The sequence below is a fragment of the Plectrocnemia conspersa genome, unplaced genomic scaffold (assembly GCF_051122295.1).
Source record: "Plectrocnemia conspersa isolate PC_06_02 unplaced genomic scaffold, ASM5112229v1 ptg000009l, whole genome shotgun sequence".
NCBI lineage: Eukaryota > Metazoa > Arthropoda > Insecta > Trichoptera > Polycentropodidae > Plectrocnemia > Plectrocnemia conspersa.
Window position 1 is genome coordinate 25,622,291 of NW_028277173.1, and position 27,710 is coordinate 25,650,000.

Here is a 27,710-nt window from a genome sequence, read left to right on the forward strand (position 1 = left end):
ATTTAAGGAGGCAAATACCCCCACCTCCTTCCCCGCCGCAAATGACGTTCCTATCTTCTTCCAAATAGATTATAAATATCCTCTAGCACAGCGGCTTCCAACCTTTTTGTTACTACGCCTCCCCAAAAAAAAAAAAATTTTCCGCGCCTCCCTTACCTTTTATTTTTTTAATAGATTAAATAATATAGACACGTTTTAAAAAATAAAAACTTTATTACAAAAATAAACTGAAAACCACAATTAACAGAATAATAACAAGGTTTAGTTATAACATACACATACGTGTATATTTATTTTTATATATAAGTTTTTTTAAACAATTAAACCAACTACATCTATCGCATAAAAATTTAATGCGACGGTTGTTGTTGTTTATTAGCACAAAGCTTATCAAATCTTGGGGGCAATGTGGAGAGTGGTACTCGTATCTCTTTTTCGACTACTAACCTGTTGCGATATTTAGTTTTCATTGCAGCCAGTGCCGAAAAGCCCGTTTCGCATAAATACGACGTTACAAACGGTAGAAGCACTTGCATTGCTTTGCAATACAAAGATTCATACTCTCCTTTAAGATTCATCCAAAATTGAATTAAGGTTTCATTTTGAAACTTTTGTTTTAGTAGGCTATCACATGATAATTCTATAAGTTTTTTCTTTTCAATGGTTGTCAGCTCAAATTTGTCGTTTTCATCGTCGATAAATGGATTCTGTACCCACAAAAACTTTGAGAAATCAAGGTCTTTAAAATAATTTGAAAAATGCAGCACTAGACCATCCAAGTGTTCAATAAAAAGATTCTTGCTTGTTTCAATATTGGCTGTGGCCCAGAAATCTTTTGACAGTGAAAACATGTCCAACTCATTCTTTTGTAAATTTGACTTCCATAACTTCAACTTTTTAATGAAAGCTTTTACTTTGTCTTTTTGAACAAGTGGATGCATTTGTGATCCCTGCATTGATTTATTCAAACTGCTCAATTTTCCAAAAATTTCAACTAAATAGGCAAGTTTAGCAAGGAAATCATCGTTCTTCCACAAATGTGCCTCTTCGTGGTGATTTTCTTCGAGAAAGGCTGTTATTTCTTCTTTGAGTTCAAATACCCTTTGAATCTCTTTTGCACGAGATAGCCAGCGAACTTCACAATAATACAGAAGTGAGGTATAATTAGCTTCCATATCTACACACAACTTTGCAAACAGCCTAGTCCTCTCAAAGGACTGTTCTTAATGTAGTTTATAATTTTTATAATTTTTGTAAAAATGTTGTTAAGTTCCTCGCTCATATTTTTTGGCACTAGAGCTGCTCTGTGAAGCATACAGTGCGTCCAGATAGCATGTGGTGCTTTCTTTTTAACTAATGCTTGAAGACCTGCTTTGTGTCCGGACATTGAGTGAGCTCCGTCAGTACACAGTCCAATACAATTACTCCACGTTATGTCGTTTTCTTTAAAAAAACTGTCCATTATATTAAAAATTTCAATGGATGTGGTCTTTCAAGGAATGGGTTTGCAAAATAATATATCTTCTAATATATTATTTTCCACAACATATCGAACATATGCAATTAAATGGGTATCTTTAGCTATATCAGTTGCCTCATCTACTTGTATGGCGAATTTCGAAGTACGCAGCCGAGAAACTAATTGATCGCAAATATCTTCAGATATATCATTGATTCTTCTTCCGACTGTATTATCAGCAAGCGGAATTTGTTGCAACTGTTTTGCATATGATTCGCCGAACATTATTCGAACCATATCAATAGCTGCTGGTAAAATTAGAGTTTCTCCTATTGTATGTGGTTTCTTACATTTTGCGATTCGGTAAGAGACATGGTACGAAGCCAATAATGCATTTGGTGATACAGAAAGAATATTTTTGAACGTTTGCTTTTGATTATTAAGCTCATCCAATTTTCTTTCAAAATATTCTATGGACTTATCAACGTATTCAGAATGTAGAGTTTCATGGTGCCGTTTTAATTTGACTGGTCTCATACTATCTGAAGCCAAAACTTTCGAACACAACAAACACATTGGTTTTTCCAAGCCATCTATAATGACACTAGTGAATCCTAATGATAAATAGGATGAACTGTATTGTCTTTTCTTGGGAGCTTTACTTCCTTGTACTTTTTTGATTTTATTCCCACTAGTATCAGCATCAGTATCTTCATTATTGTTGACTTTTCTCTTGTAACCACTCAAAAATTTATCCATTCGTCTAAAAAATATTTTATTGATATAAATTAAAATCAATGATAGTTTAAATAAAAAAAAATGAAGTTTAAAATATACTAACGATTATTTTCAAAAAAAAACAATATCACGCCCTGCCGACACGCTTCAGTTGACACGAGTGACATTTAAATTTGAGGTTATTGTTTTATGCAACTAGCGGTCGTTTTGTGTATTACCGAAACAGAGCGTTTGCAAACGCGCCATTTTTAAATTTCTCCGCTCCAGATAATTTTTTTAATAGGAATTAAATATATGTAAATGTAAAAAAATGAACATTCATGCACTGAATTTTCACTGTTACGTTAATATATCAAGTTTTATTCATTTGTAGATATTATGGTATAAAAAATAATTCATTAAAAAATGTTGGCGCCTCCCCTGGCAATAGTCCGCGCCTCCCCTGGGAGGCGCGCCTCCCAGGTTGGAAACCGCTGCTCTAGCAACATAAAATTAAATATGATTATTTTTTCATGTATGCAGACTATAGACATCTATGAACAGAAAAGTAAAATAATAAATTTAGCCAAGCTTAAAACCATTATTAATTTTTTTATAAAAAACATTTCAGTCGCGGCTTACTTCATGTGCTCTACACAAGTTGTGACGGCGATTTTTCATTTAAAGAGAAATATCGTTTTGTTTATAAACATTTGTTTTCGATTTTTTCCAGTTATATCATAGCAAACAAACAAAGTATAATGAAGATTTTTTACAAATAAAAATAGTTGTTTTACTCTGATATTATAGAGATGAAACTTTTATTTTTATTTATCACAATATGTTCAAAAATTGTTACATTTAAAACATCTTATTTTAATAAGCCTGGTATTTAAAAAAAAATTGGCAAAAAGATTTGTATTTAATACATGTTTTGGCATTAAATAAATTAATTTATATTTAAAATTTGTTTTTAATTCATTAAAATTATTATTATTTTATTCAACCATTTCACAATTATTATATTTAAAAATTGCAAGATAAAAAACATTCAATGTATATTTTGCTTTATTAACTTTTAATATTAAACAATTAAATTAAATAAAGATTTTTCATGAATTCATTTATCCTGAAAAAATTACCTTAAAATAAACGAGAAACTTTAATATAAATACAATTTCTAATTCTAACCATATAAAATAACATAAAAAAGTAATATAAGCTAATAAATCACTTATAAATACAGTTTATATAATATAAAATAAATATAAAGAAGGAACGTTCTACCTAAAGATACAGTTTTGTCATTGAACATAATCTATCTTGAAAAGTTATGCAATCAAAATCCAGTTTTTTTCAATAATACATTTCATTTTATGTACAAACACGTTTTTGAGCAAATCGGGGAATAAATAAATATAAAATAATATAATATTATTAGCGCGTTATTGTCATTTTGTACAACATTTTATTTATTAATTTTTGTTCCGCACTTTGCTATATTTGGTATCAATTTATTCTATGTTAATGATGGTAACAATTACAATATTTAATTCATATATATTTATATAAGACTAGCCGAATACGTTAAATTTGTTCCATGCGCATTGTAAACTATATTATATTTATTTTATATAAAGCGGCAATTTAATAAATAGCTTCCGGCACAATTGGCTTTCTTACAATGTAAATAACACAGACAGTGCTCTCTTAATGTAAGCATTATCGATACACTAACTTATGTGTAATGATATGTTAAGTGTAATATCTTTCGATAAAACTCTTTATATGATATCAGTTATCATCGGCTTCTCTTGCAGAGCTAGTGGTGAATTTGGTGGAGATCTGGCAATGCTTCTGTATTGAGCTATCCACCTCCTCAGCCAGGATATCGTCCAGGATATGGCATGAGCTACAGTTACGACTCCGACGGATATTGCTGAAAATATTACAGCTTTGCTCGGGTATCGCCAGTCCATTACTTCATATATATATGATTTGCCGTTCCTGTAATAACGTTATCAATTATAAAAATGTAGTCTAGAGACAGTGATAAATAAGCTGTATAACAAATAAACTATCTATATATACATATACATATACATGTATAAAGAATACTCTTAAAACTTATGTGTGATCAATTTCTTTGCGTTTAATGATAAATATATTTTTTAATATATCTAGATCCATATAAATGTAAAAAATATATTTTATTTTAAAGCTCTATTATTATTTATGTATATTCTATCTATTTTTAAGTGATACTGGGAAATTTCTAAATTTAATATGCGAGTTTGATATTAAACATTACAATTTAATAATCAAAATGTTGATAGATATGATTAAGATAATATAGTGACTGAATTTAATCCTAAGTCTTTTAATTTAATAGAGTTATTGAATGCTTCTATATTAAAATCTGTATAACTAACAAAAGGAAACAAGTTATCTTAAAAATAAAAGATATTTTTTACATTTATATGAATCTAGTTACATTTAAAAAATATATTATTCATTAAACCCATACAAATTGAGATTGAGATAAACAAGATGTTTAAAAGATGTTGATTCAAATGCTTATACGATTACATATAGTCCTTAATTAAACATCACATCATTATATCTTGACTATCAAACGTCCTATCAAACTTTCACTGAAATCAACTCTAAACCTAATTTACTTACAAATAAATGGTTCATTAGAGGAATCAGACAACTTTATATGATCTTTAACATATGACTATTGACAAAGCCTTTTTTTATATGTTAGCACATGTAAGAATTTAATATTGCAGTCTGTAATGTCTCAGACTAGTAACTGAGGTTGCGGGTTCGAGCCCCGGTAGCGGCATTAGAATTTTTATTTATAAAAAATGCGCTTTCATTAAAAACTGGCACTAGCGGCAGTGATATCTATTGATTATAAATTATATTACACATAATAATTTATAATTAATAATATAGATGTCACTCACTCCCAGATTTTCAGTCTGGTGGTTAATACTTACTTGTAGGTATTAATTATATCTCATTGGTAAGTGAGTCAGTACGGATCTACCCCGTTGTAACGTATTGTCAGGTTTCAATGGAAGATTTATAAAATAAATTAATAATTACATGTAAGTGTGTGTAGACTATGTAACGCCAAACAGATTATTGGAATGTGATAAAAACCACATATGCGATAAAGATGTCTTTCTAATAAAAATTTTGGTGACTCGTTCAAAACTAAACAGTCTGCCGCTGTAGGACTGTGCTTGATGAGTAGTGGTGATAGGAGAGTATATAGTTTGTCTGCACTTTGATATTACACTATTACCTTACTGATATTAATACTGACTTCTGATGTGAGAGTATTGGTCAAAATGTATTCAAATAGAATTTTGGTCAATAGGAAGGCGCAAAAACAATTATCACTTCTCAAAAGTGAATAATCCACTTCAAAAGTAATAAAATCGTGTTGGCGCCGTCGTAGTGTTCAGAACGTTCATTATCGAATGATCCCACTGCGACGGCACCAGCACGATTTTATTGCTTTTGCTGTGGATTTTTAACTTCTGAGAAGAGATAATTGTTTTTTACGCTCTCCTATTGGCAAAATTTGGTTAATATATGCTTTATTCGACCCTAACTTACTGTAACTGGAATAAGTTTTAATATGAACGCTAGATGCGTGCCGTTTCTACTGTAACGGCACGATTTTATTGCTTTTGACGTGGATTCATGGATTCATGACGTGGATTTGTAGAATAATGGTCCTTCGAGGGTAGTTATATGAATAGGAGAGAATGATAATCGAAAGCCAATAACATCAGTATTAGCTCCACATTCATCCCTTTGTGAAAGTATAAGTTTCATATTGGTTTTCTGATAATTACAAAAACTAGTTCAAATTTATTCGATACAGAGCCATTAGTCTTTTTTCTAGATGTGTCTCGAAGCTCACGAAGAAAAGGATTTGAAGTGTTTAGTGTTTCAAAAGTCTGCGAATTTGTGCAACTCTGGGTGTTCTGAAATTCTAACTTGTAATGTTTTGTTTATCCAAAACAATGTCGATTGCGGATTTCTAATGTTTATTAATGAAAACCCCATACATACATCTTACATTCAGTGATTAATTTATTGTTATGTCGAAGATAAGGCGAATTAGAAATTGAGCACATTTAAATGTGCTAGTCATGATCGTTGCTTAAATAAGATATGTTTATAAGCAACTGCATTTCATTGTACAATTTGATGGAATCAAATTCCTAAGCAGCCTAATCAAGATTGTGCTGTGATAATCCACTTAGATATTAATAATTCAATCGGATAAGAGGTAGCTTATTATTCGTCCATTACTTTGTCAGTTGAGTAAAATAAACGTGATCCAACTGGCATCACTTTGAATTGAGAAATTTATTTCATCGATTTTTACATTGCATAGCATAAGTATTACTAATTTTTGAAGCCCGTTTTGCAGTCTTAAGATTGCGATGATAGGCAAAATTAAAATGTATCTTGATTATAAGGCCGCTATCTAACTGGGACGCCACGGCGAAGTAGACAGCAGCCTCTCCAGACACAATGTATGAACGACTTGGACTTGGTGACGTCGCCAAGCCGTCATCAGGTCAGATACACACCGTACAATTATATACATTGCCTCTGGAGATGCTGCTGGCTACGCCGCTGTGGCTTTCCAGTGAGATAGCAGCCTAATTTAAAATGGAATCAAATAAGCAGTTTAATAAATTACACACATTCTTTCACAAACCATCCTAAAAATGTCTGATTCCTCCGATGCACCAATATAATAAAATATTTATTCTATATATACTAACTAGCTTATTTATATATCTCACTGACTTATTAAAACTTGTAATCTATACTAAACGTTAATGATGTAATTGATTGATTTAACATACCTATCAGTTCCACCGCACGAGTAATATATGAACGAGAATAGCGAATATGTTAGTCCAGTTATGATACCATAAATCCCTTGTGTTATTGTCGTTGTGTGTTTCACTAAACACAAATCAATTAGCATAAAAAAGGAATTTCCAGCATGCACAAAGACGTTAATGGCATCCAACTGATGAATCTCTGCAAAATATTGTATATAAGTTTAAGATATCATATCATACACTAAAAATCAATCTTTGTTATAATATTATATAAAAATAGTTGTTTTTTAAATGAACATCAACATCAACATAACTGACCATTACAATTGTTTATGATTGTAAATATGTTTTTATTGAAGCGCTTTGAGTATTAGTAGTAATAACAACCATTACTGTATGTAATTTTGATGGTTTTTGTTGTGTGATTATAATAATGTTCATCAACAAAGGTCAAATTTTGATTATGGTCTGAATTTGTATATACATATATAAAATTATGTTGTATATTGAAGCAATGCTAAAATTAATAATTGTAGAAGAAAAAGTACATTATTATTAATTAAAGAATCAATAACATTCTGTAATGTTTCACAAAGCATTCAGAACATAAATCATAGCCATAATAACTATATTTTAAATATATTAGATCCGCCTGTAAATTCATGTGTATATTAAACCCTAACGCCGTTGGACTCAATATACGAATACAAAAAAAGTTATATTAAATTTAGTCTTATGATTATTATTCATATTGATTCAGTGACTATCTCGTATAATACAATGTGGTTCAGATATGGCTTCTATTTTATTCTATTCATTAATATAAATTAGAGTCTAATAGTTCATGTGGCACTTTTTTTATCTACTAAAGGAGACAAAATAGAGCTCAATGATATGAATTAGTCTTTCTGTAGACTGATCTACCTTTACCTAGCTCTACATTTACTGTACGATTCAGCCTTTTGTAATTTAATTCACTATCAATTATGACTAGCCAAGTTAAACAATACATATTTCTCAATCCTTGCCCATTTTGGTAATATTATTATTAAAAATTTATCATTCATACTTAGAAATATATATGACGGTTTATCATTTTATAAAATATACTAATGGTGTGAATATGCATGCATTTATGAACCAACACTGCTTCAATATAGTATTAGAACATTTATTTAACTAATTTATGACAACTATAGTAAATTGAGGTAATCGATTAGGACATTTATTGAATACATATCCTATTACCAATAAAAAGTTTCTCTGTGAACACATAACCATGAAACTCATTAGTCAAGTAATGTATAGTAGATCTTAAATATAATGATTAGCGTCTAGCATAATATAGATTATCTACCTGGATCATGTACAGTACACCAATACAGGAATGTTACGGTGAGAGCAACGTCCGTCGCCGTTGTATGTAGTATCCAATATATTTTGTAATGTTTAGGAATAACTGTTCTTCCATCTGAAACATATAGTGTTAATGTTAATAGTGCTAATGAAACGATCACAAAATATGTGATAATAAAAACCTTTGAGTGACGCTTTGTTCATCCACGCCGTTTGTACTATCCACAAAGATAGTAAAGATTGGATCATGCATAGTGTGTATCCCCAGTTGGTCAAGTAAATGAACCATTTCCAATAGGTGATGTTGGTCTTCTTGTAACTCTCGGAGTGAAATATGCTCCAGATTAAGATTACCACGAATTGGATGGCGACACACCATTTGTATATAAGATATAGTAAACTAACCCTTGGGGTTTTTTGCCACTGAAAATAATAATAATAATAGTGATGTAGTGAAAGTTGAATATTCTCAGAAAATAATTTATTATTCAATTGTAAAATTTCAATATATAAAAACCTATTGCAATATGTAGTAGTAACAGAGTATGTGTATAGTTATTACCTGAAGTCTTTCAAAGTCGTGCGGTACAATCTGTTCGCTCGATGACGGAAACGATGCACATTTTGGCTTCCAGGAGTTGTTTACCATATTGCCATAAAAGCTATGGATAAAAATTAAATTAGTATTAATGTTTATTATGAATTATAAAAAAGGAAGTAGACAATAAAGTTATATGCTTAAAATTTTAAATGGCACCTAAACGGATGCTCGTTGATGCATAGCGTGCAGTAAGTCATAGCCCATTTTTAAAATAGATCAATAACGTGGGATTCCACCAATTGATGTTCAAGGTGTTGCGAATTGTTACGCCAGTGGTTCTTAAGCATAAGAAAAACCTTTTTTTTGTTCTTAACTACATAAGTGTTTGTTCTTCAAACCAATAATTCTGTCTTATCAATTTTGTTCGAGGAACAGCAGTTAACCATATTGGAAGTGTTATTATTAATCAATTGCTTGAAGAAAAACATATATGTTCTTTAGTTCAATAATATTTCCGGTCGTTGCTCAAGCCTTTAAAAGATGTGGCACATAGTGTTCAACTTCAAAATGAAAAATACTTTTATCTAAGCTATATAGTTGCTTGTTTAAGATTTTTATAATAGAAAGATATCAGTTGAAGTAATTCAAGGTAGTGTGGTAGGACCTCTATTATATATGTTATATACAATGATATTGTTATCCTATCAAGGATCTTTCAAAAAATTACAATTCGCTATTGACAAAATCAACAAGTTGAACAAGAAGTTGCACATTAAATTGAAAGAAGTCGTACCTTATGCTAATAAAGTAAAGTCTGAAGTTGCTACGGAGCGAGCATGTGAAAACTAAACGAAAATAATTAAATTACTGTTTTGGGGAATTGTACTCAATATATAATAAACTAATAAACTAAATGATATATCGGCGTATGGTATTTAGCTATGCGAATGTGCGAGAAAAATACATACTGAATCCATATTAAATCCATACAGAAATTCCAGAATAAAGTGATTGCGTGGTGCAGACGTCGCAATATTATAGAACTGACAAGCAAATCAGGGAGCAAAGGAATGCTGAAACAGCAATATTGCTATATGATCCTGGCAGTACAAGACTCATTAAGTACTACATGTGATTTAAAGTCATCTATGGATTTTCATTACAATTAGCTACATATTTATTTTTCTATTCTTAACAGAAGCACTAATACCCCCAATAGGTGGTGGCTATAAAGTCATACAAACTAAACAAAAATGGTGCGGCGAGATAAGAGATGACTCATTTAACTTCTTAATGCACTTGAAAGAGACCATCTCGAGCGCTGATTGCTTTTAGAGTCATGCTCGTTTGTATAGACATTTACTTTAGAGCTTGCTAATTCTAGCTACACGAGTGAAGCTCGTCAGATAAATTGTTTACGATAAAATATATGTTATTTTATTCTGTATAATTTTTATTTCAATATTACTATATTTTATTTTTTTCAATCAGTGGATTTAAATTAGTGTATGAACTTGAAAATTATATTTTTTGCTATTTATTTTTGTAGAAAAAACATGTTGATAAATGAGACGAGTCTTTAAAATCAAAATTAAATTCTCATAAATTCCCCTCTAGATCTCACGGTCATAGGAGTGTTGTTCTTAAGAAGAATCGTAGAATTCGCGCAGCAAAAAAAGGCCAGTCCTTATCGGGTCAGTCGCCGGGGCTCCAACCTTGATCGGTTGTTTGGTTGTACGAAACATTATAAAACCAATATTTGGTTTTATAGTGTTTCGTACAATTCTCAGTCTCAAGAATTAAAGAATTTATGTAAAAAGTAATACAATCGTGCCGTCACCGTTGCAGTGTGAACGATAGGTAAGGGTCAATTCGTAGATACCGTAGATAGGTGCACAGATCAGCGTTAATCATTCGTTCATTTCATTGTTATTCTATAAGTAGATACTAAAAATCTGACGGTGTTTTTCAAGTCGCTATTTATTAAGATGAAAGAAACATATTTATAAAAAAATATTATTGTTTATTATCAAATTTATTTAGTCATAAAAATTAAAGTCTAATGAAAAATCGTGAACTTGATGATCGCTTTGAACTCTATAAAGGTTATATTATGTACGATGTTTTGTATATGTTTTTATGTTTAATGGATTTTTTGTATAACTACTATTATTTTGCAAAATAGCCACTTTATGAAAAAAATATATATTGTATGCACAATTTACGTTTATAATCATAAAATGTATAGCCTTGTGAAGATGATATTATGATACATCAAATGGTTACTGTGTAACTGAGCGTTGAAATTATGTGTATTTGTAGTTATATATTGATGAAAGTATTTCCGGTTGAAACACTTCCGCTGGACAAAGATATCTGGAGAATGTAAGAATGTGATACAGTTTCAGGTCATCAGCATATAATAAATAGTTCTCAATTGCCGCATGTATATGTCATTGAGAGAGCAGAGGACGCAAATTGGATCTCTGTGGTACTCCAGAATGAACGTAATACTCGTTGGAGCATCGAGTACTATAACTCATATACTGACAACAGACAAACTAAAGTTGAAGAAGTCTTCAGAAGAAAAAGTTCATGCCAAACTATGTCAAATGCTTGTTGAAAGCCGGTATAGACTACATCGATCTAAATTTTAGAATCGAAGGACTTGAGAGGTATAAGAGGTTAGTTACCGTGGAGCGACGTGGACGAAAACCGCGCTACCGACCGTGATTATGGATTTGTGAAGAATTATTGTAAATATATTTGACAAATGTAAGAAAATCGAAGGAAGAATCTACGCGATTTGAGCTTCACAAAACCGTACTTTATGTCGAAAACATTCAATGTCTATTATAAAACAGTTAATAAATATCATTTTATAAAACATATTAAAATTTTATTCAGATACATATATTTTTTAGAAAATCTCTAAGATTTTTTTATTAAAAATTAGTAGATCACAAACTATGCACTACTTTTCTAACCTCGTTTGTTCATCAGCGTAAAATATATACAAGTCGTCAAAACTGTTTGCGTTTATATTATTATGTTTGCGGAAACGCGATATTCTGTTTTTATTATTATTATTCGCATTTGGGCAGAAAAAAGCTAACAAGCGCCTCAATTTAAACAAAATTTATGTAATTTTTATTTTTCAACGACTGGTCAAGACAGAAAAACTATCGCTTGCATCCAGCGTTGACTGAATTAGCAAAAAAAATTGCAATGGCGATGATGTTGATGATTTTTTTATTTTATGAAAAAAACCCATTAATTGCATGAAATTGGATCATTTTATTTATAGAGCTAATCAAAATTTACATCTATATATATATATATATATTTGATTAAATAAAAATATTGTATATTAATGATGTTTTTTATAATGGAATACTTACATATTATAATGTTAAATAAAAAACTTTTACTTCATCAGATTATTTTTGTTTATCTATATATTATATTAAAAATTTGTTTTCCAATTGTAAATATAAATAGTCATAAGTATTGGAATTTATAGAGAAATTTTATCTTATAATTATATTAAAGAAAGCATTTAAAATATACGCCAATAAAAAATAAATTGAGGAGGTCACGTTTCTGATGTTATACATTTTTTAATTGGTAGTTTCGATTTCAGTAAAAATACTGCATATAAAAAATGACCGGACTGCGAACATTTTTTTATTTTTTGACCTTGTTTGTTTTGCTAAATTAACAAGAAAGTAGTGTAACCTAAAACAAACTTATAAAGAATACTTATAAAAAATATATACAGTAATAATAATTAACTCCCATTGGAGATAAATAAAAAAATTAGCTATTTAAATCAATTTCGAAGATCGATTTATAATGTGTTACTTTCGGCGTTTGATTTGCATATGGAAAACATTGTTAAAAAAATATTGAGATCATTGGAAGTCAAAATTGAAAGTATTATTTTTATTTATGGGAAGCATAATACTTATTGGTAATAATAATAAATATATAAATTGTTGTCTATATGATTAATATGTACGGACAACAAATCAAAGACGTGTTATTAATGTAATATATTCTATTATAAAAATGTTTTACATTAAGCCACATGCTTAAACAGTAAATTATACGGATGAATATAATGTTATCCAAAAAAAATGTAAAATATGTGTTTAACCTAGAAAAATTAATTAATGATTATTTAAGTTTTAGCAATCGAAAGTTTTAGTCATAACCCAGAAACATTAAATTTGTTTATTTAAGTATGTATTATTGTATTATAATATAATCAATCGAAAGTTTAATATGCTTTGAGAAAGAAACCAAAAATATATTTTCAAACATGATTTAAAAATCAGGAACCAACATTTAAATTTTTTTAGCTTAAAGGATTTTCAAAAAAATATTTGAAGAAAATATCATTTATAATTTAAAAATATAAATACATTTTTAATTATGGAGGCATATAGAAATAAGTAGAGTACAATTAAATGACAATTTGTTTTAATATTGTTGACGAACGACGACGAAAGACGGTACGACAATACTTCTATAAGTCGTATTAAGTAAAAAAATAACCTCAGCTCAATTTCAGATGGCTATTGACGTTTTGGATAGCCTAATGAAGCAGTTCTTAAAAAATGGATTTCTCACTAAATTTTATTATTTATGTATTTATTCGAATAAATTATTTAGCTAAAAGCCAATTTTATAATGTAGCATAAAACATATAAAAAACACATAAATATAAATTATAACATAAATAGAAAAAATAAAAAATAAATAATAATATAATTTAGGTCTTGAGTATTAAATGGACGAAGAATTTTCATTATTTCTGGGAATAATATTATAATATTTAAATTAACACCTCCATAAATTATTTCTTTAGCTATACTCGCAAGAACTTAATATATCATTAATCATTTTTTTTCAATGATCATCGTAAATTATAATTTTTTGTGTATTAAATATCCATTTAATACATAAATACTGACACTATTTTTTCCTTTCTTAATACATTAAATATATTGTAATATATTTTATTATTCGCCTATTATTAAATACATAAGAAGTGCAAACTTATATTATATTTTAGTATAAGTGTTTGTGAAACATCATCATTTTTTTCGAAAATCTAGTTCCATGAAAAGTAGAACTTCTAATTCTCAATGAGAATCTCATATGAAAAAGCTTGATTCAGTTACTATCAATGCAATGTTTGTCCTTTGTCAAAATTGCAAGTCATCTTATCATAAATGATTTAATGACTTGCCACTGTGATCTCGATGACCTTTAAATTCTGAGAGTGTGTGACATTGCACTCCCAAGACAATTCTCACGGCTTTCCAATTAAACTTGCATAGTTTAATCGTCCACGTTTATAAATTGAATTAGCGCTTTGCTTCAAAGGTTATTCATATATATATATTTGCATCATTTAATAGGCACATCTTTAACGACGTCCAATCAAATCTTTATCATACCCTGTCACTTGTTCTACAAAAATGACGCAGATGTCAACGAGAAACTATAAATACAAATAATGAGTGAGAGATAAGGGCGTACGGAACGCATGTAACGCACGCCCTTATCTCTCACTCACTCTCGTCACGTAACACGCGAGCGAGTGAAAGGGAATGTATCACACCGTACGCGCAGTAAAGGCAGTGATTTAATATAATATAAAATATTTAATAGATAAGAGTGCAAAAAGTAAAAAAATAATTTAATAGTTTAAAGTGATCTTTAAGTATAAATAAAGTGTTATATAATATTATGTAATTATAAAATTAAATATTAATATAAAAAATAAACTTAATTTAAATTATTAGTATATAAAAATTTATAACCTTTATACAAAAAAATATTGAAAGTCACTTACAAGCAACTTGAAAGTACTTTTTAAATTAGTGTAGGTATTGAAAAAAGTAATTTCATATCTAATTTTTTATAGGTGATTGGACATTTTGATAGTATAGCTCATTCTACATTGTATCTAAACTGGTTTATTATATTGATCTATAAAAATCCTAATGGATGAATAAGTCAATGAGATAAAAAATACGTATAAAACATGTTTCATTTCTAAGTCGCAGTCCCACTTTTGAGCGCATCCGTTTATAAAAAATGTTTTTGCCACTTCATGTTAATTTTCAGTCATTTACTTTTTAAAGGTTTACCTTTTCTTTAACGATACCTTCCATCATAATTAACGTGTGCTCATAGAATGCACGCATGATTCAATCAGAGGCTTTTCGCTTGTTCTAGTTTCGGTTTGGTGTTCAACGACCAATTCGGCGGCCATTAATCATTTATTCACTAATCATTGATCGGACATTAACTGGTAGAGACGATCAGTGACACCAATTGACAGGATCATGGTTAAATACGACATCAATTTACGTGGTAACCGCGTGGGAGTCCTTGCCGGCATCGCGTTTCAAAGTGGCGAAAGTGATTTGGTGAGACGAACTAGGTTAGAATTGATTTAGTGTGTCGGTTTCTCGTTGCTTACTTTTGAAGGCAATAATCAATATCGAACATGTAATAAAAAATAATAAATAATAATCTATATGATTATACACATTTGGTCATTTTTTGTTACCATGGAAACAACTGTTTGATATTTTGCATAATTCATTTTTTGGGTTTGTCAAGATAAGTAGAGTTAGTTTCATTCTCATGCATACACATACATACATACATTGATTGCAGATTCTTCTGTAGGTGTATCACTTAGAAAAATAATATGTTCAGAAACAATGTTCTTTTTTATTGAAGCAAATACTTTACGGCCAATAAATGTATCCGATTTTTTTTCGATAATTACGCCGGATCAGGCAATAAATGGAATAGCCAATAAATCAGATTTTGGCAATCAAAGGGTTTGACGGTTTATAAAATCATTTTCCTTAAATTTATAAAATTTGATAGTTGGTAAGTAATCGTCATAAGTACTAATTAAATAAATAAGACAAGTTAAATGGTAACCCATTTGATAAGTAAGAATTTAGATATATTATTTGATATATTTTAAATAATTTATTAGGCAATGAGAAAATATTTCATTTCAAGTAATTTTGTATATAGAATAAAAACAAGATTCAAGTAATCGGTAATTTTATTTTTTGGTTTTTTAGAAATCATATTTCTAAAAAACCAAACATATTTTAGTGAAAAATCAATCATTTATGTATTGTACAGATTTACATTTAATTCCAAAAATAATGAAAAATAGTGTTTATTTTAATTATAATATTTTAAACTGTTTTAATTGTACTTATTTTTTGCAAAAAAATCGAAAACCGGCTTAAAAAGTTTTTTTTAGAAATACTAAAATTTCAAAACGGCTATTTGTGAGCTTAACGTCACAGTATTTTTTTTTTATTTAACTTGATAGATCTAACGTAATATTTATTTTGAAATATATGTCAATAATAAACTTATCATACTTTTATTTTAAACTTCACTTAATATAGTATAAATAATATAGCTAGTAGAATGATAATGATATATTAATCAATAATACATAAACATAATATAAGTAAAAAAATAGTTAAAAATTGTTAAATAGAAAAAAAAAATATTCAAAAAAATCAGTAAAAAAAAATGAAATTTATTTAGTTGTTTTTAAAATTTAAAAAAAATAAATAAATAATTTTGTCAATATTTATTTTTAAATTTTTGAAATTTTACACTTATAATTTTTTTCAATTATTTTAAATGAATAATTTTATAGTTATATTTAACACAAAAATATTCTTGGTCATGTGACACTAGTTAATGTTTAGCCATTGTCAAAATAAAAAAAAAGTAAAATTAATTTAAATTTTGTATTCTAAACTTAATTATTTTTCATTAGATTTAATATAAAAAAGTAAAATTCATGTAAATGTTTACATATTATAAAATTCACTATAACGATATTATTAAAATTAAAAATTAAATTGGTAGTTCAGTTCAATTATATATTTATAAGGTTTAAAATTTTATTAATACTATTTTCTACCAATTTATTATATTTTTAGCAATAATAATATTACATATGTACATCTATTTTTTAATAAGTATTGCTGTTACTTCCTTTTTACTTTTATTATTTATATATAAAAAAACAATCAAAATATCCATATTCTAAATACATATTTTTAAAAAAGCATATTAAAAAATTTGAAAAAATTAATATCAGAGGTCATTTTTTAATATTATTTTTGCATTATGTAGATTTGTTTTTTTATTTAATTTTTTTAAAACAAGTATCTTCAAGTGCTTCGTACTAATGAATTATTTTTACAAGATTCTTATGGCATTAAAAAAAATTTAACCTAAGCCAAAAATTATATTACAATGAGAATATGCGCTAATGAATGTTTTTTATAGCAATAAATATTAAATTAATAAATTTTGAAAAACAAGAAAAATATAATTAATAATAAATATTTATTGAAAGAATAATACTGTTGTATTTATTAAAATTAGACAGTATGTTATTTATTATTAACAATATAAAATGTAATTATTGCTTTTAAAAATATATAGATATTTATGAATATAGAAAATACAAAATAATATATGTATTATTTCATTCGCAATTAACTTCAGAGCGTTCTACTCGTGACTAGATGCTTCTTATATTAATTTATTAATCATACAAAAAATGATGATAATACTTTTTTTTAAAACATGATAATGCTAACAAATCATACACTTTAACGGATCATTTAACTATTAAACGAAGCTTTTATTATTAATTATAATTCGCTTTAATTACAAGCTTTCACCACCGGAGGCACAGTTTTTCGCATAGTTTGCTTCGCATCATTCATCAAATCAATTACTAACACCGATCGCTTTATTGCCAACAATTAACGATGATATACATATTTTACTGTTTTTACTACCGTAAACCATCATCATCATTATCATCATATCTGGAAAATCGATTTGTGTGATTCTGCTACAAGATGAAAGTTTTTCTCTCGCACATCAGTGCTATTAAGAACCCATCGATTTTAAAATGCGAGAATGGGAAACGCTTGAGCCTGACCTCATACAATTTTAATTGTACGATCAATAGTATGCCGTAGTAGTGAGGTTCTTAGATTGGCAGTGAAATGTAGTAGTGTAGTACATAAGTGGGTCATACTTCGTATTTAGACAGGTGGACTTTTGGAGAAAATATGGGAAGGTGATTGTTTAAATTGATCTTAACAAAGTAGCGTTCTTAACGTTGTAATTTATGGACGACAACTGGCATAGTTATTAGATTAGCTCAATTGATTGGTCGATAATGTGGGTCATCATTCAAAGATGGGTGAGTTGATTCTCTTGATTTAACCCTTTCTGATCCGAAAAGGGATAAAATGAGCTTTTTAATTAGGCTAAGATCTTTGTTATTTTCGTATAAATAAAATACATATATTTTAATTTATTGTATTAAATATATAAATCGCATACATATATCTATTTTTAAAATTATATTACCCACTAATGAATCTTGAATATTTATTATAAAACTTAAATAATGGATTAACATTTTAAAACAGTAATTTATACCATTTATCGTCGTCGTTCGACAACAAAATATTATTAATATATCGTACAAAGAGTATTTTATTTATGTTTTAATTTCTTAAAAATATTATTTAAACACTCTGCGGGTCATTATAATAAAATATAATTAATACTCCAATTTTATTAAACAAAAAAAAAAACAAAAAAAATTAATATATTTCTAAAGAAATTAAGTATATAACAATTATTATTATAATTATGCTATTTGAGATAAGATCTTTTATTTAAAATACTATTTTTCATTGAATATCCCTAATGATTTTTTTATAATTAAAATACAAGATAAAGTCATAAATGTTCTTAACACATTTTAGGTTAAATAATTTATTATCCATCTTCTTCATTTCTTAATATTTTAATGGCAAGAATGTTTTTTATCGAAGTAAAAGTTCAGTTAATAAGTTTTTCACTTACTGTTTCTACATCGTTTTTTATCTCACTGTTTTCAAAAAACGTTATTTGATATTATATTATTATTTATTAGTAAAAAGATCATATTATTGTTAAACAATATATCATTTATGATATTTTGGTAAAAACATATTTTATAACAAAAAAATATGTTTCATTAATTTTTATAAAATATTCTGAAATGAAAATTTGGTAATGTATTATTATTTTCACAACTTATATGTAAATTAATGTTAGCGAAGTTTAATTTATGTGTTTATTTTAGCAATTATTAATGAATTAATTGATGGATCATTACACGTGTATGAATATTGTTACAATAATAAAGGTATACAAAATTTATGACAAGTCAAGTTGAATGGAGAATATTCTTATTAGATACTTAACGTAAATATTTAACCTTTGCACTTTTGATTCACTTCATTGATATTGAATATTACAAAAAAAAATTATAAATTGTTTTATAAGTATCTGCATATGCATTTTTTACAATTTTTTCTAAAAATAGGTCATAGAAATGATAAAATAATATGTGTATATGTAGTAGTATGTACAGTGCAAAGTAGAAATAAATCTAATTCGACAGTTAAGTTAGACGAAGATCAATTGACCTTATAAATATAAGCAGTACATGATAACTAATTGGTTTCGCCAAAATATTCGACAGATTCAGTGCGAGAGGTGAAAGAGTAGAACAAATATCAGATAGCGAAAATCAATTAAATGTGTTTTAAATAAAAAATATAAACAACATAAATTAGAAAGTAAAATGTATTATTTATGAAAAATGAGCTACTCATTGAAAAATTGTAACTATTTAAATATGTTTTCTTTCGAACGTGTCACATGAATGTGAATAAATTATGTTTGGAAGTTGTTTAGAATTTTTGAAACTGACACGAAGAAATCAAGAGTGGTAATATGAACTGGAAATCAGCAATTTGCAAATAAACGGGGCTGCTTGATTTATTAATGTCTGCTATAGAATCATCAATAGGAAAATTGGATGTAATACGAACACAATACACAAAGGGCTGATAAATATATACACTTATAAACAGTTTCACAATAGTAATACAATATGTAACATTTACTTTAATTTTAATTCATTGTGCTTACCGAAGCTGTAGTATTGATTTTAACTATATATATAAAATAAATAAACAGAGGCTAAACACCTGAAAATTTAAAATGAATTGTTTGAATCCAAGGGCGCCGTGGCAAACACTTTAAGAACCACTGGCACATTGCGTTATGTGCATGTAATAATACATAGATATACTATACATATATTTATTTTAACAGAGCACAAAATAGCGTGATCATTACGTGTTCTTAAATTTATGCATTGTGATTAGTCGGTCGCCCTACGGAACGGTACCAAAATGTGTAAGTACACAGGGATTTTTTTTTTTTTTTTTTAAATATGCTTGTTATTATTTTTATTTTATATAATTTTTTAAATCAATGTAAATTCTACGTGTATTTGTTTTAGTGTACTGACTCTTGGAAAAAATAGGTTGTGAAGTTATTAAAAATATATGTATATATATAAAATTATTTCTAATTATGTTTAAGGTTATATCTGTAATTTTAATTGTTTTTTACCATATTAATAAATCATATTCAATTTGTTGCTGTTTTTTTTTAATTTTCCCTATTTTTGTTTTAAAATGAGAAAAAAATAAAGAACTTATTATTCATTTTTTCATTTAGCAAATTTGCACTGTATTATTATAATTAAATTTATAATGTGCATATAAATTGTAAACTTCTATAATAATTGTAAAGTTAGGTTACATTTCGTCAAAACTGTGTATAAAAAATATTATAACATATATACAATGTCAACCTCAATTTTTTATATATATAATATCATCATATTATATTATATAACTACAAGTTTATTTTGTAAACTCACAATGAAGCTTTTAAAATTATATTGTGTCAGAGTGTTTCTTGAACATAAATTGCATTAACTAACTTAGACTAAAAACTAAGTTTTTTCTGGTCAGCATAAACAAACGATATTGTATATCTAGCGGACGTCCATTACCACTTCAAAGCACTTGCGTTAAAATCTTGGACCTTACTTGAACAAAGGCAGGAATCTGTGCTCAAATATTTTAGTCAGTGGCAATTGCGAAAGAATAGAGTACAAAACACGCTGTTTTGATTTAATAATATGGTAAAAAACAATTGAAATTACAGAGATTAAATTAAACAAACATAATTAGAAAAGTTTAGGTAAACAACATATATTAATACCTTCAGAATCAATTTTTTTCTCAAGCAGTCCAATATATTATATCATATTACACAGTATTACAATTAAACCATATTTGTATCAGGCAAAAACAAAGATCACAGGATCACATTGATCACAGGATTAATATCTGGAAACAATGCATTGATTTGTCAAAAGAATCTGTTTTCTCAAATTTGAATATATGTAGGTAAAAAAATGCAAGGCTTTTCTGTGTTATCTGAACAGTGAATAGTATTTATATTGCTATATATTAATATATGTACTATATATCCTTGAGAAATAGTTTCATATTGTTCAAGTGCGACCTTGGCCTTTGTAGTAATGACATTTTACGGGAGCTTCGAAGGACCAGCGAAACACTGTTTAAATCCTTTATTCTAGTGAATAAAAGCTTCAAATGAATCAGAAATTATAGAATTATATAAGCTTAACGAAATAAAAACTTGCTTCTATAATATTGTAGAACTTCAGAGGCTTATTAAATAAAAAAAATATGTTACACTGCCGTTAAAGTAAAGTAACTAGATTTTTAAAATATTATAAGAGGACACTAAAAATAAAAAGGTTATCGTTCGAGGAAGATAAATTAAGACAAATTGCTATGGAACCTAAAAACAGGTCTCAACGGTCATTCATGTTCAAAACCATCTCGCAATTTTTGTTTGAAGAGGACGTCTGGTCATCTTAGTTAAAGTATGACAATAAAGTATTTGTTCTGTAAATTAAACTAGTCATATTTAAAAAACGCTCTTATAAATTTATCAAAGATTATCGTGAAAAATTAATTGTTTATATTAATATTTAGTATTATTAGCAGCAAAAATAAAAAAAAATCGGTCAAATGAATCGGAATTCTCAAATATACACATTCTTAAAAAAGCATCCGGTAAAACAATGTAAAAGTTGAAAAGTGTATGACAGGCTTATACGGCGAAAGCGGATCAATGAAACGCTTTAAATATAACCTACTAACTGTGATTTCTAAACAAATAATGTATTAAAATAAACATCAAGTGAATCACACTATAACTAGACTTATGTATTATGTACATGTACATATTTTATAGCCGGAAAATGTAAAACCATGTATAGTTAACATAAGCGATAGAGTATAATAAATGGGTGATTAATACCCGAATGTCTTAGGGTTAGAATCCTATAAAAAATGCATTAGAAGTATTTTTTTGGAAAACGCGACTGTTTAAGGGCGAAGCCCCGGTGGTGACACAAACTAGACTTCCACTCAAGTATCCGAAAGTAAAGCCTGACTTACCATCATAAAAACAGCAAGAGATGTTAGCAATATCTGGGAGTATGTTTATTGCATTTCATTTTTATTTTTTCTTTTTCTGAATTTTTGGTTAGAAAATATTAAAAATTGTTTTGTATAGATTTCCAAAATTGTTTATAATTAATAAAATAAATGTCACTGATTTATAGATTGAGTTTAGTCTGATGTTTAAGTTCATACTTTTTAATTTTAAATGTGACTTATATGACATGTATTTCCAGTGATTCATTATGGGAATTATACAAAAAAATATTTTATATACATACATATGCTGATGCTGCCGTATTTTTATTTTATTTTGCACTACTGGAATTAAATTTATATTATAATATATATACAAATATAATTTCAGCACCCTCAACTATTATATTTAACCACTAGCCGCTACTGTTTCTAACTGATAGTTATTGATTGTGTTTACTTAGTTGTAACACATTGGACTTTTTCTTCACATTGCAATTGAAGATTAATAAAAAAATAATTCATTAAAAGTGTATATATATAAATCACTTTTATGATTTTTTTTATACAAATAACAATCAGTAAGCAGCATTTAAAAAATAGCAATGCTTGTTTTTAATGACTTCAGGGAGAAAAATAAATGTTGTATTGTATCCTAAATTTGTGGAATTATTAAGTATTTATTTATATAAACACGCAAAAATTTAATGATGAATGTGAAAAAACATAACGATAAAAACATTTGAGGCTGTGTCATACATGCCCTTTATAAAAAATCTTAAGCTATTTTTGATAATATACATATGAACATATGTTATTATACCATTAATAAAATATATTATAAAATGATTCAGTTATAGTTTTTTTTTAAATTCAATCAATAGTCAGATATTAAGTTTTATTATTTTATAATAATTATATAGTCAAAGATAGTACATATGAGCAATCAGTATCCCTAAAAAAATTAAGAACTTATGATTAAAATATGCTTTGCATAATCAAACACACATAATCATAATCAACCGATATAACGATTTTTTAATATTTGAAAAAATCTTATTAAGATCAAGACAATCTATATTGCAACATTAAGTAGTTTTTGTGGTATCGTTTATACACGTTGTCATGGTTTCAATAAATAATAACAGGAAATTGTAATTAAAAGGTAATTCTCTTGTCTTGTCTTTCTATTCACTACTGTTTTATTCAAAGAAAATCAATATGCGCAATCTACCCTACTCCATTATACGTACATAGACTTAACACAAACTCATGAGTACATTATATTCTCAACTTCATGAATACGAAGTATTAGTATTGTTTTATAAAAGTATATTTTTTCACTGGCACATGCCTGTTGTAAAACGATGAAATTATACAGAACGTGTGTCAATAAATTTATTTTTCATAAGTGATTGAAATATATAACATAATCGATTCACTATTTATAGTAATTGATTATTTTATTAATAAGAAAATAAGCTTATTACCACCACAATATTGTGGTTAATCAATTGACTCTTTGAGGTTTTACAGAACTGCACTTAAAATAATAATTTATATTACTGTGTTCACATATTGTAATTTAACGATCTTTTCTAAATTTATATATAATATTTCTTCATATAAGATTAACGATAAAAGATGCTGATGAAGTTATATAAACCATACGTATGATTGTGTTATTTAATTGCACTGAATAAAAATATATTTATAATATTTTAGGTACATACTAGTAGACCAGTAATCCCGAGCTTGTAAACCGCCGGCGGTCGATTGATAACTGACCGGGCATTGGCGTATTCAGTGCTCCCTACCACCTCTGAAACTAATTTGTCGGCTAAAGGAAGTGGTGGATTCGCATCGAAACATTATGTGTAATTTTCTGCAGTTGCGAATTTCAGCAAATAGTTATACAATACCACGTCATACGTTTTTAAATGGGCTTCGGAGTGTATCCCAGACAGCTGCATACCTGTGCGGCAAAATTCTCCTCTCTGTTTTTTTGGTTGTGTCAGCTCAGGGGTGTTCAATTCTCTATGTTTTTTTATTGAAAAATATAAAGAATTAAGCGGTATTGTGTGAGGTGTTATGACCTCGCTGTATTTAGATAAGCATAACAGATTCGTCTTGTTGTCTGCGCTGTTTAGAAATTTGCATTTAAAAACGAAAATAGATGGACTGCTTTACGCATCTAATTATTTATTAAAAATAAATTATATGTTTTTATATTTATACTAAAGTATATAGAGTAGTTGGTAGTATTCTCCAAATATTTTTAATACTAGTTTTTTGTGTTATGTAATTTTATATTGTGCTTTAATGCTCCAATTAAATTAACCAATAAATTGTTAAAGTAACACGCGCTCCGCATGGCAAAACCGAGAATTTTCACTAATTTTGATTCATTTCTTAATATTTGAAGGATTTTTTGCTTGAACATTAAGTAATAAAGGGAGTTATAAAATGTAATAATATGACACTTGGCGATACTTAAAGGTTGCTGGTTGTCAGTCGATCACATCCAAAGATATTTTTGTAAAAACAACGAATCCGCATTTGTGCGAGTTCTATGAAACACTTTTAGATCATTAACATATAAAAAATATTCTGAATTTGCATTTAAGTACAACAATAGCAGAGATTTAGAATTATAGTGGGTGAGGAAGAGAGAAATCGTGTATAACAGATTCGCATGTGATTTTGTGGTTATTATGCAGTAGGATGATATTAATTATTAATAAAATCAGCTTTTTGTATACACACAATAGTTTTAAAATACACTTTTAATCTATTTTAAGCTCGTGAAAATATTATAATGATATTAAAATCAAAAATAAATTAAAACGGTTTAAATTAAGCATTTTTATTTTATTATTAATTCATAATAAATAAGCTCTTGCGACTATCCACAATCGTTGCGTCGAAACTAGTTGCGGAAGACACGCTAAAACGGAAATGAAATTTATTGATGTGTGTTAAGTGGATTTTATATTTTTTTTAGATACTGTGTATCATATGATACTTTTGCACTAGTAAAGGTTCGATATTTGTTTGAAATGTTTAAAGTGTGACGTCATGACGTATCATAAAATGACACATTTTTTCTCCATTTCTTGCTTTAATATTATTGTGTTAAAATATTGAGTTATTGATTTGAAAGCTTCTATAATAAAAAATAGTATATGAATGTTAAATATTATGATGTAAAAAAACATTATAATGTGTTTTTTATATTGTATTAAATTAATAAATTTTTATTAATATTTTTTCCTTTTATTGTTATATAATACGTGAGTTTAAATATTGAATACATTATGAAGATGAAAATGAAAAGGATACCTATTCACCTAGTCACCTACGAGACCTTCTGTTGAGGGTTAAGAACATCTAAAATGTATTTTTTTTTATAATTAATATAATTGCATTGTAAAAATAAATGAAGGTATATTTTTTATCAAACTTTATTGTATTTAAAATAATTTCTAAAAATGTGATTTTTATTTAAAAAAAAAAGTATGTCATATTAAGCAGAATTTCCCTACATGAAAGACTTGATTTCGAGTCCCATAAGTCTGGATTATTTTATATTTATAATTCTCATAGATCATTACTGATTAGTTATTCCTAGATTTTCCGAATCTCACGGATGTATAACGTATTGAATAATTAAAATAAATTCAAGCTTAGCTGTCTAATAATTGTTTATATTTAATAAAATATGTCACTGAGTCTGGTGTCTCACAGCTTACTTAGTAGCTATTGCTTATAAATATTTACTATATTGGGCTAACGTCTGATATGATGCATTTATGTTGTATCACAACATCAATTTTTTTTAACATTTTTTTGTATATATAATATTATTTAAATACTTGTGAATTTCAATTTTATAAGATAAAAAATCTATTTTTTTATTACAATACCCTCTTTTTGATGACGTCATACATTAGTTGTCTGACCTTGTTAATAGTATTAAGTACAATAATTTTTTACTTTATTGTATATATTTATTAATTATGTTAATGTTTTTATACATTAAGTATTTAAAAAAAATTGAGATTATAATAATATGTTAATAAATACAAAGAAAAACATTCAGTTAATTTTTACTAATAATATGCACTTTCCGCCGCATTTTCATTGGTTATGATATTACTGACCAAATAAACGTTTCTGAATATGTGTAGTAGTTCTCAATAATTCGAACTCTTCATTGTCAATTAAAAACAGTTTCGACCAGTTGACTGTCATAAAATTATTACGGCAGAGTCTCTTAAAAAAAATCACTGTAGACAGGTTTTTATGTAATGTTTTTTTGCGATCCGGTTTGAAGGTAATAATAATAATAATATATTGATCAACAGGGACAGATATAGGTGTTTCAACGCTTCTTATAAGATTTCAATTCCAATTAAATTAAATTTTATAAAAATGATAGTATCTACCAATATTTAAATTTATTAATGTTGTTAAAATGAAAGTGAATACAGGATCGAAGCAAGGTATAAAAAGCACGAGGCTTTAATACCCCTGACCAACAACGTCGTTCGCGAAATATCAGAAACTCCCAACAGCAGTCTTGAATTTCATGGCTCCGCCATATGCGGTGTTAAAATTTTAGAGTTCAACTCAGTGATTTTATAACTGTTGTTGTAATATCGTATTAAATTAATGCGTTTTTAACGGCGTTGTAAGCGAGTTATGATTTTACATAGAATCTGCTATGTAATTGTGTTAGAATTTAATAATAAATAATATCAATCTGTGCATAATACAGTTATTTTACAGTATGAGTTATTCGCTTGATTCGTGAAATATGAAGGTTTTTTAACATCTATATAGGTAAAATTTTGCACGTGCTCGTTTTAGCCCTTATCGATTTTTTGCGTATTTTTGGCAAGGGGAAATTATACGATCGTTCGTGTTGTGAGTCAAATTTGAATTATGGTTCGAGACTAAAAAAATTGTATTGTCACAGACAGAGCACATGGTACAACGAAAATGTACTGCTACTCTCTCAGAAATCAGCAGAGCAAAAATAATAACTGTTTAATCGCGCGATCTTGCTGACAAACGACTCAAATGTTTTATCATTAACGCAGTCCATACACGTTTAAAAATTGATTTCGAACATTTATCATATTTTTTGCACGCTAAAGCAATTAGTTTTGGAAGATGCACGGAAAATTGCGGCGAATCCAAAAAAATGTTTCACCGCAAATCACTGATAAAAAAAAACGACCGAATAGAAAAAA

At 27.7% G+C, this 27,710-nt stretch overlaps 2 protein-coding genes across 2 annotated transcripts; both read right to left on the bottom strand.

Moving 5' to 3' along the window:
- Nucleotides 1–210: 210 nt before the first annotated feature.
- On the bottom strand, nucleotides 211–2,407 carry LOC148232426 (zinc finger BED domain-containing protein 5-like). Its single transcript, XM_088192176.1, has 2 exons — nucleotides 2,301–2,407; nucleotides 211–2,222 (listed from the first exon to the last, which is right to left on the bottom strand). Exon 2 carries the CDS (start codon nucleotides 1,173–1,175, stop codon nucleotides 351–353), a length of 825 nt encoding a protein of 274 aa, XP_088048302.1. The 5' UTR covers nucleotides 1,176–2,222; nucleotides 2,301–2,407; the 3' UTR covers nucleotides 211–350.
- Nucleotides 2,408–3,226: 819 nt separating this feature from the next.
- On the bottom strand, nucleotides 3,227–24,281 carry LOC148232427 (protein rolling stone-like). Its single transcript, XM_088192198.1, has 6 exons — nucleotides 24,186–24,281; nucleotides 8,984–9,083; nucleotides 8,604–8,844; nucleotides 8,423–8,536; nucleotides 7,084–7,264; nucleotides 3,227–4,183 (listed from the first exon to the last, which is right to left on the bottom strand). The coding sequence occupies exons 1-6, from the start codon at nucleotides 24,245–24,247 to the stop codon at nucleotides 3,961–3,963; spliced, it is 921 nt and encodes a 306-aa protein (XP_088048324.1). The 5' UTR covers nucleotides 24,248–24,281; the 3' UTR covers nucleotides 3,227–3,960.
- Between the last annotated feature and the right edge of the window lie 3,429 nt (nucleotides 24,282–27,710).

Bases quoted from the DNA above. Each gene is read 5' to 3' on its own strand.
- LOC148232426 (XM_088192176.1), bottom strand. From the start codon at position 1,175: ATGGAAGCTAATTATACCTCACTTCTGTATTATTGTGAAGTTCGCTGG.
- LOC148232427 (XM_088192198.1), bottom strand. From the start codon at position 24,247: ATGCCCGGTCAGTTATCAATCGACCGCCGGCGGTTTACAAGCTCGGGA. The intron at 8,537-8,603 runs GTTTTTATTATC...TATATGTTTCAG, and splicing joins GAACAAAGCGTCACTCAAAG to ATGGAAGAACAGTTATTCCT. The intron at 4,184-7,083 runs GTATGTTAAATC...ACGTTATTACAG, and splicing joins TCGTGCGGTGGAACTGATAG to GAACGGCAAATCATATATAT.